General features: G+C 34.5%; 1 protein-coding gene and 1 long non-coding RNA gene across 2 annotated transcripts; both read left to right on the forward strand.

Annotated features, from left to right (window-relative positions):
* Positions 1-9,485: 9,485 nt before the first annotated feature.
* Positions 9,486-12,491, forward strand: LOC131076357 (uncharacterized). Its single transcript, XR_009113345.2, has 2 exons — positions 9,486-9,697; positions 12,004-12,491. It is a non-coding gene; the product is annotated as an uncharacterized LOC131076357 (long non-coding RNA).
* LOC131076356 (pentatricopeptide repeat-containing protein At5g15010, mitochondrial) lies at positions 9,696-12,491 on the forward strand. The gene has a single exon (XM_058013499.2). It carries the CDS (start codon positions 9,741-9,743, stop codon positions 11,430-11,432), a length of 1,692 nt encoding a protein of 563 aa, XP_057869482.2. The 5' UTR covers positions 9,696-9,740; the 3' UTR covers positions 11,433-12,491.
* Positions 12,492-13,362: the final 871 nt, after the last annotated feature.

Below are 13,362 nucleotides of genomic sequence, written 5' to 3' on the forward strand. Positions count from 1 at the left end.
AATGTTGTTTTATCATTGGGTTCGGATGCTACTTTGGGAGGTAAGGAATATTTCAGTGAGGGCTTCTCAATGGTCTCAACTACAACGGGTTTCTGAATCTTTGGAGCCATTTCAAACTTCGGATATCTACTAATGAAAGAGCTTAGGTTTTGAAAACTTAACCAACAAACGCTTTCCACTTAGTAAATATAAAGTAGATATTCACAACTAATAATGACCGTTCAACTGGTTTTGAAAATGCATTGAGATTGTTGTATAAATACCTTGAAATTCGCTCGGGAGAGGTTTGATCGCCTTTGAATCGCTTAGCTCTACTTTCTGAAAACTTGGTAAGTGTAAAATGACCGCGCAAAGAGCTTTAAATACATATTTTATCTTATCGGGCTCCGTGCAATTAGGTCAAAAAATATTGAATGCACTTGGTTCCACTAAACCGATTACCTTCCTTTTTATGCTTTTACTGACTAGACAAGCTTCCTGCATTTATCGACTTCTCTGGTACTCCAAAAGACTAGATAAAATTTCAAACTTGCTATTGCATCTTAGCTATGCAGATTTTGGAATAAAGTACATGATAAAATAGGAACTATTAAGATCTAACCTTGAGAGAATGGAGTCCCTTCATACCTTTACCGATTAATTCGAAGTAGATGCACCTAACTCAGTAGGTAAGGTGCTTTCTTCATTAGTTGACCCATTTTCCTTCTTTTTCCAAATCATCTGTAATTTGCTTTTTATTTTCTCAGTATCTCCTCTGGGTTGATCTCTGCAATCTCTAGCCAAGTGTCCAACTTTGTGACATTGATAACATGCCATACCGGGATTTCTCCATCATCTTCGGTTGTTCATTCCAAACCTTATAAAGCAGTTGGCACTTATATGTCCATATCTTCCACAACATTCACACCATATCCTTGTATTGTAATCCCATGGTACTGCAGTATATTGTTGGTTAAGATCCGTGTGAGTTCGATAGCTTCTAGTATTTGCTCGGTGTGCAAACCACATATAGTTCTTCTGTCTAAACCAACACTTCTCGATATTGTGTCCATATCTATTGCAGTTTTTACAAAACCCCTTGAATTTTGCCTTCTGATAATTGCTAACAGACTTTGTCCTACATTGATTAGATGTGTGACCATACTTATTGCAGTTGTAACAATAACCATCAGACCTAGTAACATTTGGTTGCTTACCTTTTCTTATTTGGCACATGTTGGTAGTATGTCCTTGTTTTCCACAGTAGTTGCAAATAGGCTTCTTTCCTTTGATGTTCTTCTTGTTTCCAGCTTGCTTTGATGATTATCCTCTCTCAGTGGTATTGATTCCTTTCTCGGTAGAGTCCTTTCTTGTGTAACCAAGTCCTGCAACTTTGTTGGGTCTTTTCATATTCAGTTGCTCATCCAACATTTTTTATGCTTCATAACTTTTCTTCAGTGTTTCTTTTGATTTCTTCTCTGCTTAAAGTTCACCAGTCAGTTTGATAATTCAAGTTTCAATGCTTGATTCTCATTATCTTTCAGATTTGCTTCATGATGTGCATAACCCAATTGATCAGACAGTTTATGTTGAATTCCAGTCATCCTTGCAATTTCATCATTCTTTTCAGATACTAATGCTTCAAGCTGTTGTTTTTCTCTTTCTATATCTCTTATGTTATCCTCGGTTGTCCTCAATGCATCAAGATTTTTAGTCATCTGTGTGCTGAAATGCTCATGTTCTCTTTTCATTGCTTTTAGTTGTTCAGTTAGTGCTTTGTTCTTTTCTTTCAATACTCCAATCATTTCTTCAGTCTCTTCAGATATACTGTTCTCAGATGATGTCTCAATTTGTTCCACCAGCTCTTGTGAGTCCTATAAATCATTAGACAACCTTCTTCTGACTTTCAGTGATTTTTGCATTTGTCTTTGCATGTCTGCAATCACTTGATTAGCATGATCCAACTCTTCTTGAAGATTCACAATTCTCTGAGACTGTTTGTAGCCTTCCATTGATAAGATCTTTCTCTTTAGGCTGTTAAACCCTTTTCCAAGATTGAAGCTCTGATACCAATTGTTAGGTCTAACTAGGAAAGCTAATGTATTGAGAGGGGAGGGGTGAATCAATACTTCAAAACTTTTCTTCAACAATAACTTTACTATTAAGCATAAACTAAATACTGCTAAAACATAATATAAAGCTAAAATATAGTAATGACATTCATACATATTTCACTCCATAACACATATATTTTGGTTACGCAGAAACTCTTTGTTAGAGAGAGAAACTATGGTGGGGATGGCACCCACAACTTCACTACTACAATAATAAAGGTTGCTCAGTTAGAGCTACATGTTTAGCTATTTCTGATAGCTTACCATGTTAGGAGTATCAAGATCTTTAGATCTACCTTGCCAAAGGATTTTACAACACTTATACAAAATGATGCGCCTGGTTAAAGGCTTTACAATTTATAGACCTTGTTAGAGTCTTTTACCCTGTTAAAGGTTTCTATTACAACTCAAAATAATACAATCAAAATCTTTACAAATATCTGCAACTTTTTCATTTGAAATGTTATAGCAGATTCTATATGCTCAATATGAAATTACCTTGTTCATAGCATACCTTGGTAATTGATAAATTAACTCGATAAACCCTTCTGTTTACTCTGTCCCTTAACTATTCTCTGAAATCTTTCTTAGTGACCTTTGAATATCTCTATCAGTCATAACAGTCACAACACATTGTGCTTTCTCACGATTTTCCTTTTCAACTTATCTATCACAGATGTCTCATGCTTTTCTCTATATTTTGATCCTCAATTCATTCTATATAAATAGATCTCTTAGGACGGTGATCTATTCATGCTTCGATCTTACAAACATGATTCATTGAATGAATAACCATAGGATTATTTCATTGGATAGATGTCCTCAAAATCATACAAAATCTAGAAGTGCAATTTCCTATGTGATAACGGTTCCCTGGTCCTCGATCTTGTAACACATTTCCACATATGTGTCCAGGTTCAATGAATCTGGTAACACGTTTCCACTTGGTTCATATTACTCGGTATACCTTCTCCACTTGGTTCATATTACTTGATATACCCTCTATGTTGCTCGATAGACATAGAACATTACTCGGTAGACAGCTCGGTGTATACTAAACTCTATGACTTCTTTCTTCTGTAACTGACTGCTTTAGTGCTTACCGACTGAGTATTTCGATAGTATTAATTGACTAAAGTATATAGGATGACTTTGGACATAAAACTAATTACAACTTAGTAAATAGTAACATCAATCTAATCAATCTTATCAAACCCATGCATGTCATCACTATCCAGTCTTCTATCTTTCAAATAGCATTCTTCTTCTTTCGAGAGATCATTCATGCCTTTAGTGCATGAACGATCTCTCGAGGGGGCATTATCATATCAAATCTCAACATCAGTCTCATATCAAATTTTCATATCAAATCAATTCTTCATATCTGGAGCATCATCAATATCAATCATCAAATTTGGGGCATCATATTGAGATTTCAAAACACAAAATCATATCGATCAAGTTTTGACAACATATCCGACAAATTTTCTTTGAATTAACATGTGCACACACATCACTTCAAAGAGGGGCAAATTGTAGACACCTAAAAGTTGCACAATGAATTAAGTGAATTTTATTCATTTAGTTATTCTTAATTCTTCCAATTAATTAAATTAAGATTTAATTAATATCCCTATTCTTCTAATTACCTATTAATTAAATTAGGATTTAATTAATATACCCTTCTTCTATCTAATCCATTTAATTAAAATCCCCCTTCTAGCCCATTTAATTAAATTCACATTTAATCAAAATCCCCCTTCTAGCCCATTTAATTAAATTTACATTTAATTAAATCCCCCCACTTGCAAAATCCTACAAATGCAAGTTGCAACCACAATTGAAATAAATTAATTTTATTTTAATTAAATTCTATTTTCCCCACCCACTTGCAAAATCCTACATCTCCCACTTGTCTCCTAAACCCCTTCTAGATTCTTCTAATCACTTCTAAATTAGCCTAATCCCTTCAATCATCCCCTTTCCCTAAATTTGAGGATGTTACTTCTCAAATTTGGAGGAAAGTCTTCCAAAAGCAATAAAGCCTTTATGTCTTCAACAAGCTAACTTGTTGAGTTCCCCCAAATTTGGAAGGACTCTTACAAATTTGTCTCCAAAGTCTTCCAAACAACTAATGGTTAACTCACCCTTTTGGCTTGGTTAGAGATTTTTTGCCCAACTCAACCTCCATCTAACCCAAGGATCTCATCAAGCATTCATGGCTTTACCCTTGGTTACCCCTTTAACCCTTGCACACGAGTTTATCCTTTGGGTAAAAGCTTTATCCAATGGATAACCCTAACCTAACCTTAACCCTTACCTCCTAAGGTAACCTTCATGTCTTCTCAAGCATTTAATGCTTCTTACATCTCCTCTCAAGAAATCTCTTGTTGACAATTGTCACCATTTTATTGGTGAGAATTGTAAACATGGATTGATTAACTTTCAATCTTGGCCCTTGATAAGATTATCCAATCTTTACCATCCATTGCCCTATTTCCCCTATAAATACAGCCCATTCCTTCTTCAAAAAAATCAAGTCTTTGTGCATCAAACTTATAGTCTCATATTATTAAGCATATTATCTCTCTTTGATAGAATAGCATTTTAGATCATTTTGATAGCATTCTAATCTTAGATATATCATGTTAATCTCATATCATGTTAACTTCATCTTAGTATCATTTTCATACTAGTTCAAGCTTCATATGAATATCTTGCATCTTATTATCATCTAGTTTCATATCTAATTCATCACTAGGATCTTGGTTGCATTCCATTTAGATCTTAGAATCATTTAAATCTCGTTCTTTAGGTTGTCATCTTAAAGAATCAAGTGCTCTTCCAAGTTGAGAGCCACCTTGAATCTTGAAGATCCTTGGAGATAGAGGAGCAACGAATGATTTTAAAGAGTTTAGATTCATTTAACTTGTTTTGATTGATTTCTAACCTCTAATGCAATATTTCATGTGTTTGTTTGAGATGTTTCCTCCTATTGCAGGTTGACACCACATTTCCGACATACAGTCATCTTTCCCAACTGACATTCCTTACATAGAGCATTAACCAGTTTGTCCAACTAAGGCAAACCTCTCACTATCTTGTACTTACTCACTTTAACAATGTTATCAAAATTTATATGATAAAATCTCCTATGCCAAAGCCAACTATCATCTACTTTAACAATTAAACAGTTGTTGACTTTATGATTCAGGTGAAACAAGTTGCCTTTAGTCTGCTTGCCAATTGCAATCAGTTCACCTTTGCTCCCATAGATTTTGCACATACCATTCTTAAACTCCAATGGATATCCTCTATCATTAAGGTGAGAAACACTCAAAAGATTGGGCTTTATTCCTTCAACCCAGTAGACATCATCTGTACTGCTCTTCCCATTAATAGAAATAGTTCCCTTACCTTTTACCATGTAGGGTGAGTCATTACCAAATCTCAAAACTCCGCCATCAAATTCTTTCAAGGAAAGAATTTTGCTCCGGTCACCAGTCATGTGATGTGAACAACCACTATCAATGATCTAATCATCAAAATTATCCATGTGAGAAACTAAAGCTTTCTGATTAGACGTCTCCTCTTTAATGGCTACAAAAATAATGTCTTCATTAGCATCACCCTCAGATTCCTCATCAGTGATACCACCATCAACTACAATAAGACAATCTCTTTTGCCTTTTCCTTTGTACTTCTTGAACTTCTCTCGCTTGTGCTCATTATCACCATTAGAACGGTTAGCTGCAATGTGTCCAATCTTGTTGCATGCAAAACATTTCAAAGGTAATTTACCTTTGGGAAACCACTTGGCCAACAATGCTTCAAGCTCAACCAAACCGTTTTCATCATCAATTTCTCTACTAGATCTAGATTCATAACTCTGACTAACATATCTACTTTTCCTCATAGATGGGTTAGAAACTGAAGCTCTAAATGCAGATTCAGATTTCTGAACACTACCATCATAACCATTTAATTCAAAAGAAATAAGCTTACCAATGATGGAGTCAAGGGTTACCTTAGTTTTGTCAATTGATTTTAGCTCCTGAATGGCTGCAACTCAGATATCATAGACCGGTAGAAGGGTTCTCAACACCTTGCTAACCACTATGACATCTTCCACTTTACCGCCAACACTCTTGATCTCACCAACAATCTCTTTTGTCCTCTGACCATACTGTTGTATATTCTCACCTTCAACCATCCACATGTCATCAAATTTTCCTCTTAGACTCTCTTCTTTGGCAATCTTCACATGTTCATCACCGCTATAAATCTCTTCAAGTTTCTTTCATACCTCATATGCAGTCTCCAGACCATGGACATCTACATATTCTGCATCAGACAAAGAACTGATAATAGCCTTTAATGCTTGATTATTTTCTTATTGCTCTTTCTTTTGATCATCTATCATAATCCCACTAGGTGCAACATATTGAGTACTGGAATATGTTACCAGTATTGATTTCCTAGACTCTTAATATAAATTTTCATTCTATCACTCCATATTTTGTAGTTATCTCTATTAAACTTCAGACCTTCCTTCTTCATCATGTTCTACAAGATCTTTACCTCAAGCCGTTAGGCTTAGACCTTAGAGGACCTGAGAAGCTTTCATACCAATTGATGGTATGATGAAAAAATAAGGATTCGATCAACTAGTGAGAGGGGGGTGAATTAGTAGATAGAAAACTGATATAAACTTTCACCAATCTCAGAATCAACCTCTCAAAGCAAACTCTAAACTGACAAGTTAAACCACTGAACTACAAATGCAATATCACTGTCAAGATAAACTGGTTAATTGTTATAATAGACTAACAGTAAACAACTTGAAACTCACAAACATCCAAATACTTTACTAACATAAGTAAAACCCTATTTCAGATTGTTACCGGTTAACATAGCTTATCAAAGTGGATTAAGTAGTTAAGCAATTCAACCATAATAAACATAACCACAAAAACATTCACCACTTGACACAATATTTTGACATGGAAACCCAAATGGGAAAAACCACAGCGAGGATGAATACCCACAAGTAATCTGAACTCTTCTGAAGTTCGCCATGTTAGGAGCCAAGCCTGTTAAAGCTTTACAAAAAGTCCTGTTAAGAACAGATCCTGTTAGGGACCACCCAGTTAAGGGATTGACTATAATGCCCTATTAGAAGCAATACCCTGTGAGGAGTAACCTCAGTAGAGGATTTGAAATCCAAGATAATGGACCACCTAGTTAGAGGATTTGAATAATACTAAGCTTGTTAGAGCTTACCCAGTTAGGGGATTTTAACTGTTGTAATTGTTAGAAAACAACATGGGTTTGCTGATATGTTTGAATAGAACTACACTTGCTTGTTCAGATCCTTTTCATGCTCCTATTTGCCTTTACACAAACTGCAAATACATCATCCGGTTCGACAACCACACTCAACTACAACTTTGCCAAATTTGAGACAAAACAACTCATCGACCTTATAAACAAATCAATAGGTCGGTAACACAACAAAAACCTAATCCTCTCATAGAGATTAAAAACAAGTCGATTCAAGTATGACCGTTGGATTACATAACAATCTCTGCACATCATTCAAGATAGTCTCAACTGCTCCTTGATCACCGCTTCATCGAACTTTGTAACTCATCACGTGGTTTGCATTACATGCAATATACTTGCTCATTCCCAAGATTAAAACTATTATCTCAATGTGCCAAAAACACTTTGAAACTCTTCTCATACAACATGCATAGGTGTCATAATCATTACCGCTCATCACGAGATCATAAACCATACAACCAATTCACCAAACTTAATCGGTTAGGGTTTATCATATCAACAGGAAGGGTTTACCGGTTCAACTCTCCAATACTTAGCAATACCGGTTCACTTCACAAACTCACCTATCGATTACAGTTCCCTTCGCTAGCTCTCCCTATCGGTTACAAAACAACATTATAACAACTTCATTAATGGTTAATTGAGATCAATGACAACATAACATTTCATTAATGCAATCTTCATGCAAATGCCAACAATGTTCCCTACATTGGTACAAAAACATTAAAAAAATCCATCTCTGAGATATGCTTTTGATCAAGAGCTATGAATGAGTGAAGTCACAAAAAGGAGACCTCATCCTCGAGATGTGCTTTTGATTGGGAGCTATAAATGAGCATCACAAATGGGGGACCTCATCCCTAAGGTAAACACTCAAACAATAACATTCGTGCAACATTAAACTTTGGTGGCAAGAACCATAAAACTACTATTTAACCATTATACACACACACACACACACACACACACACACACACACACATAACCTTGTATGTTACTTTCTATTTTTAATGGTCTCCCAAAACTTCCTTTTAGGAATACTAATTCATTCACTAGGTTTTATTAGTTTGTAACAAATGAACCACTAAGATGCTAGAATTAAAATAGTTTGATGCATTTTATAATGTCTAGTTTTTCTCAAATTTCTTTTAAAATATCAAATCTACCATTCTATTGGATGAAAGTTGTGAACAATCTTATTAGTGATGTAAGCTATGGAATCTTTTAACATTTTTTATTTTGTTGTAAAAAAGTTAATAGTGCAAATTTATTTTAATGTAACTTTTTTATTTTATTTATTGTCTTATTTGATAAATGACATTATTTTTATTCAAAAGGTTGTGGGCCAATGAATACCAAAAATGTCTATGCAACACAAAGGATGCACATATTTGAGTGTATTTACTACTTAATTTAAAATTAAAAAAAGTTGTGACATTATTTGAATCACTTTTAATTAATTGAAAATGTGTGATTAAAAAAATAGATAAATTGTGATTAAAATAACTAGCACTAAAATAATTAAAATTTACATCTATTAGTTTAATAGATTTTAAAAATTAACAATAAGACAAATAATATTTAATAAAGGTTAATGAAAAAATTATATATTTTTTATCTATTTTATATCTATTTTTAATCTCAATACTATTAATGTATATAATGTTTTCAATTTTCTTTTATTAGTCTAACCAATGAACATATAGAATTTAAAAAATTGAACAATAATCTTATTGTTTACATTTAATTTTCAATTTTGAATAATTGTAAAAATGTCATTTACTTTTCTTCCTATTGATTTATGTTAGGAATAGTCAATATAAAAGTAAATATATGTTTTTAATATAGGCATCTAATCCAATGCATTTAATTCATTAAATCAAATTATTCTAATAACATGAACAATATATCATAATAGTCATTTTTCTTGTGATATGAAAATAAATATTTTCTATTAACAGTTTTTACATCAAGATTAAATTTATTTTGTCTTCTTAAATAATATTTCTAATATGAAACACCACAAAATTGATTGAAAAAACCAAACTTCAAATTTATTTGCACCCTCTATCAAAATTTAATCTTATTTCCAGGATTTGTTATTTCGAAATAGTTTATTTGAATGAGAGGTCAAATTGCACCCAGTTTCCTCAAGATAAATTCTTCGAATGAGATGTCACGTTGCGCCTGATGTCCTCACATTTGTTTAGAAGGCTACTAAATGATGACCTTCAATTTGAGTTCTGTTTCAACTCCAGGTATGAAAAGATCTATTTACGTTTCTTGAAATAATTGCACAAAATGTTTTTAGAGGCAAATAACTCTGCTACCAGTATTTTCAAGCTATTTAACAAAATTTTAAGCATTTACCATTTTCAGATCAGAACTGCCGCGAAACCTTTTTTCAACCCTCATAAACCCTACCTAACCCCTAGTAAGCCCTTTTCAAACCTTCGTAAACCCCCAGACACAAACCAAAAATGTTTACATAATTCAATGTACCTGGGTTCTGTATATAGTCATTCGATAAAAAATGTTAGATTCACTGCATTTTTTTCCAAAAGGTTTCACTCTACAGGAGAAGGCGTTAAGAATGAGGGGGGCATTGAAGCAGTGCAAGAAATATCAGATTGTGAGAGTAACGAAAAGAATAAAAAAGGGCATGGAGAGTCAAAGGGTCTTAAAAGGAATGTGGAAAGAGTATTGTGTATCTTGAGGAAGTTTGAGGGTTCGAGTCATGACGCAAGGTCAGCACTGGAAAAAAGCGGGTTAGTTGCTACATCTGACCTGGTACAAAGGGTATTGTCTAGAGCTCAAAATAATTGGCAGTCTGCGTATACATGTTTTCTGTGGGCCACTTCACAACCAGACTACAAGCATAGTATAAGATCATACCATACAATGATTTCAATGTTAGGGAAGTGGAAACAATTCGATGTTGCATGGGCATTGATCAGAAAAATGCAGGGTGTAAGGGACGAAATATCGATGGTAAGGCTTGAGACTCTGTTGATCATGATAGAAAGCTATTCAGCTGCACGTAATGTTGGAGAAGCTGTAAAGACTTTCTATTTGTTGGAAAAATTTAAGCTGAAGGTAGATATCAATGTATTTTGTGGCCTGCTGAGTGCTCTTTGCAAGTACAAGAATGTTGAAGATGCCGAGCAGTTGCTTTACCATAAGAAGAGTGCTTTTGCTTATGAGACGAAAAGTTTTAATATTGTTCTTAACGGGTGGTGCAATATAATTGTGAGTGTTACAGAAGCAAAAAGGTTTTGGACGGTTATGATAGAAAATGGAATTGATCTGGATGCTTGTTCCTATGGTTGTATGATTTGTTGCTTTTCCAAAGCAGGCTATCTCAATGATGTTATTAGACTCTTCGAACAGATGAAGAGGAGAAATTATGCTCCTGATCTGAAGGTCTATAATGCTGCTGCTTATGCCTTGGCTAAAGAAAAATGTTTTAAGGAGGCATACATTCTCTTGAATGTAATGGCAGAAAAAGGATTTACTCCAAATGCGGTTACATATCTATCTCTAATTAAGGGCTTTTGTAAGGCCGGAAATTTGAAAGATGCATATAAGATCTTTGACAAGATGATTCAGAACGGTCTTAAACCATCTATCACAGCCTTTCATGCATTTTTTAGTGCCTTGGAGGATCCAAAAGAAACGATGGAGCTCTTTGAGAAAATGATAAAGAGTAAGTGCACTCCCACCATGGAGACATTCATCATGTTGATCAGGAAATTCTGTCGCAGGTGTGAATTTGAAGTTGTGTTTAAGGTATGGCATAATATGGGTGACTATGGTCATAGTCCAAATCGCATGGCATACAGTGTTCTGATACATGGGCTATTCCTAAATGGTAGAACAGAAGAAGCTCATAAATACTATGAAGAAATGAAATCCAAGGGCTTTTACCCTGATCCGGCAACTGATAAAATGCTCAATGCTTGGATTGCAGGAAGAGAATTGACAGCACCGTAGCTTTTGAAAGTTTGAAACCGAAAGAGAAAAGGTTCCTGGAGAGCACAGAGAGCTGGAAGATAGAAATTGTCTAGGACAGTAGCAAATCTTGGCAGAAAATGAGTAGACAGTCTGATCAGGGAAGTGAATTTCGGTTAAAACAAACAAGGAATGAACAACTGAATGTGGATGAAGAAGTTTGGCTTCCTAAACTTGCAAATGCGAAGAGAACTTGCAAACTGACTCATATAGTCTTGAAAAGGAAACTACTAGTTGAAAGCACGAGACATTAAGTGGAAAAATATCTATTTGCTTAAAGCTATCTTTCTTTTGGCCTGTTTTAATGTGCATAATGTCATTTTGGCAAGTATCCGAGAATACATGCAATTTAGTGTCAAAGTTTCTACTAGCCATAGAAATGCAAACATCAAAGCAGTAAAGATGAGTTTGGGACATCTCAAAAATCACTGATTTTTATTCATATGTGTTTTTCCAGAACAATGCTCTTTCCATATGATTGATTGTTAGTTCATACATTTTACTTTATGACCCAAAAATGGCTCACACATGGCAGTTAATGCTGATTGGATAGGTGACATGGTTACTCTTGCTCGTCTGGCAAAGGTAGGTGTAGTGGTGGTTAGTGAGGTGGGCCATTCTCTTCATGTGGAAGGAATATGCAGAGAAGACCACTTACGTTTTGTTGGCATGAGGTTTTTATGCGGAGGATATCAACATTTTGCCGGTTTATCTCAAGGAAAGCATCCAAATGAGTCGTTGCTCATTCAAGAGCTTGTTAAGGGGTGCTATCTCAATCCCTTCCAAGTGAGTATTTTCTCGCTAGATTGATTAAAGGTGGCTATTTACAACCTTGGTGGCTGTAGGAGTGGGTAAACTCTCCCTAAGTTATTTCTAAGTCGCTTTTACTGAATCTGAACCCAAACATAGGCATTAAATATCCAGTATGATCAAAGGAGCTAGCAAGATAGCTCAAGATTCCTCTGCTGCCTTTGGTTTGAATGAGTTGTACTTGTTTGAGTTTCAATTTGTCTTTGGATTTTGAATATCCAATTGCTTCAATTGTTTGCTCATTTTGATGTTTCTGTTTGATATTTGGATGTTGAATGGTTGTTTGTTTGAAAATATTTTGATTGTTCAGAGCTCAATTAAGTAGGGAACATTCTTGCTCAAATAAAATGGAAGTAATTGGTTTTGTGAGTTGCGTTTTGTTTTTAAAATGTTTTTGACATTTTCGGAATGGTTAAACGATACTGAAATAATTATCTAATTTATGCTAGTATGCTGAAATTGTCTTAATGATTGTTGTTTTTCGTGTTTTTGTTTTGATTTTATGAATGTGTGCAATTAATCTAAAAAGTAAACTACTACTGGAAAATAGAGATTTTCATTTATCTACTGCAATAAACAGCAAATAAATAATTTCCTTTCTCTCATTTTCCTCCCATCAATTTTAGTCAAGGGAAAAACAAGGAATCAAGAGAAGGCAAGCAACGAAATAGAAATGAATGCTTTATTTTTCTTAACGACTGGTTTATAATTTTCGGAGTCGTGTGTGATTTTCAGTTTCCAATTTTGTTGTAAATGACTTGTTTAATCCGCTATTTTGGTTTGCAAGTTTTGAAGAAAATAGCAATAAATTAATCTAACTACAGTTTTGCAAAAAAAATCTAGCCTAAAAGTAAATACACTAAAAACTAAACTAAATTAATCTAAACCAATGTTCCATGGGGATGTGCCACCCCCCTTCCTCCTAAAATGCCCACGTTTTTGGGAGATGCAAAAACACAGGGGAGACATCCCCCCATTGCAAATTGTGTCATTTGAGTAATTTGGAACTACATTTATGATCTTTTGAAGCCACAAATGCTTCAGGTGAAGAATAAGTGCAGAATCACGGGGGAAAAACATGTCATGAGGCCAAAGGAAAATT

Source organism: Cryptomeria japonica, chromosome 5 (assembly GCF_030272615.1).
Source record: "Cryptomeria japonica chromosome 5, Sugi_1.0, whole genome shotgun sequence".
Lineage (NCBI taxonomy): Eukaryota > Viridiplantae > Streptophyta > Pinopsida > Cupressales > Cupressaceae > Cryptomeria > Cryptomeria japonica.

What these genes read in the sequence shown, in the direction of transcription:
- LOC131076356 (XM_058013499.2), top strand. Translation starts at nt 9,741, where the DNA reads ATGTTTTTAGAGGCAAATAACTCTGCTACCAGTATTTTCAAGCTATTT.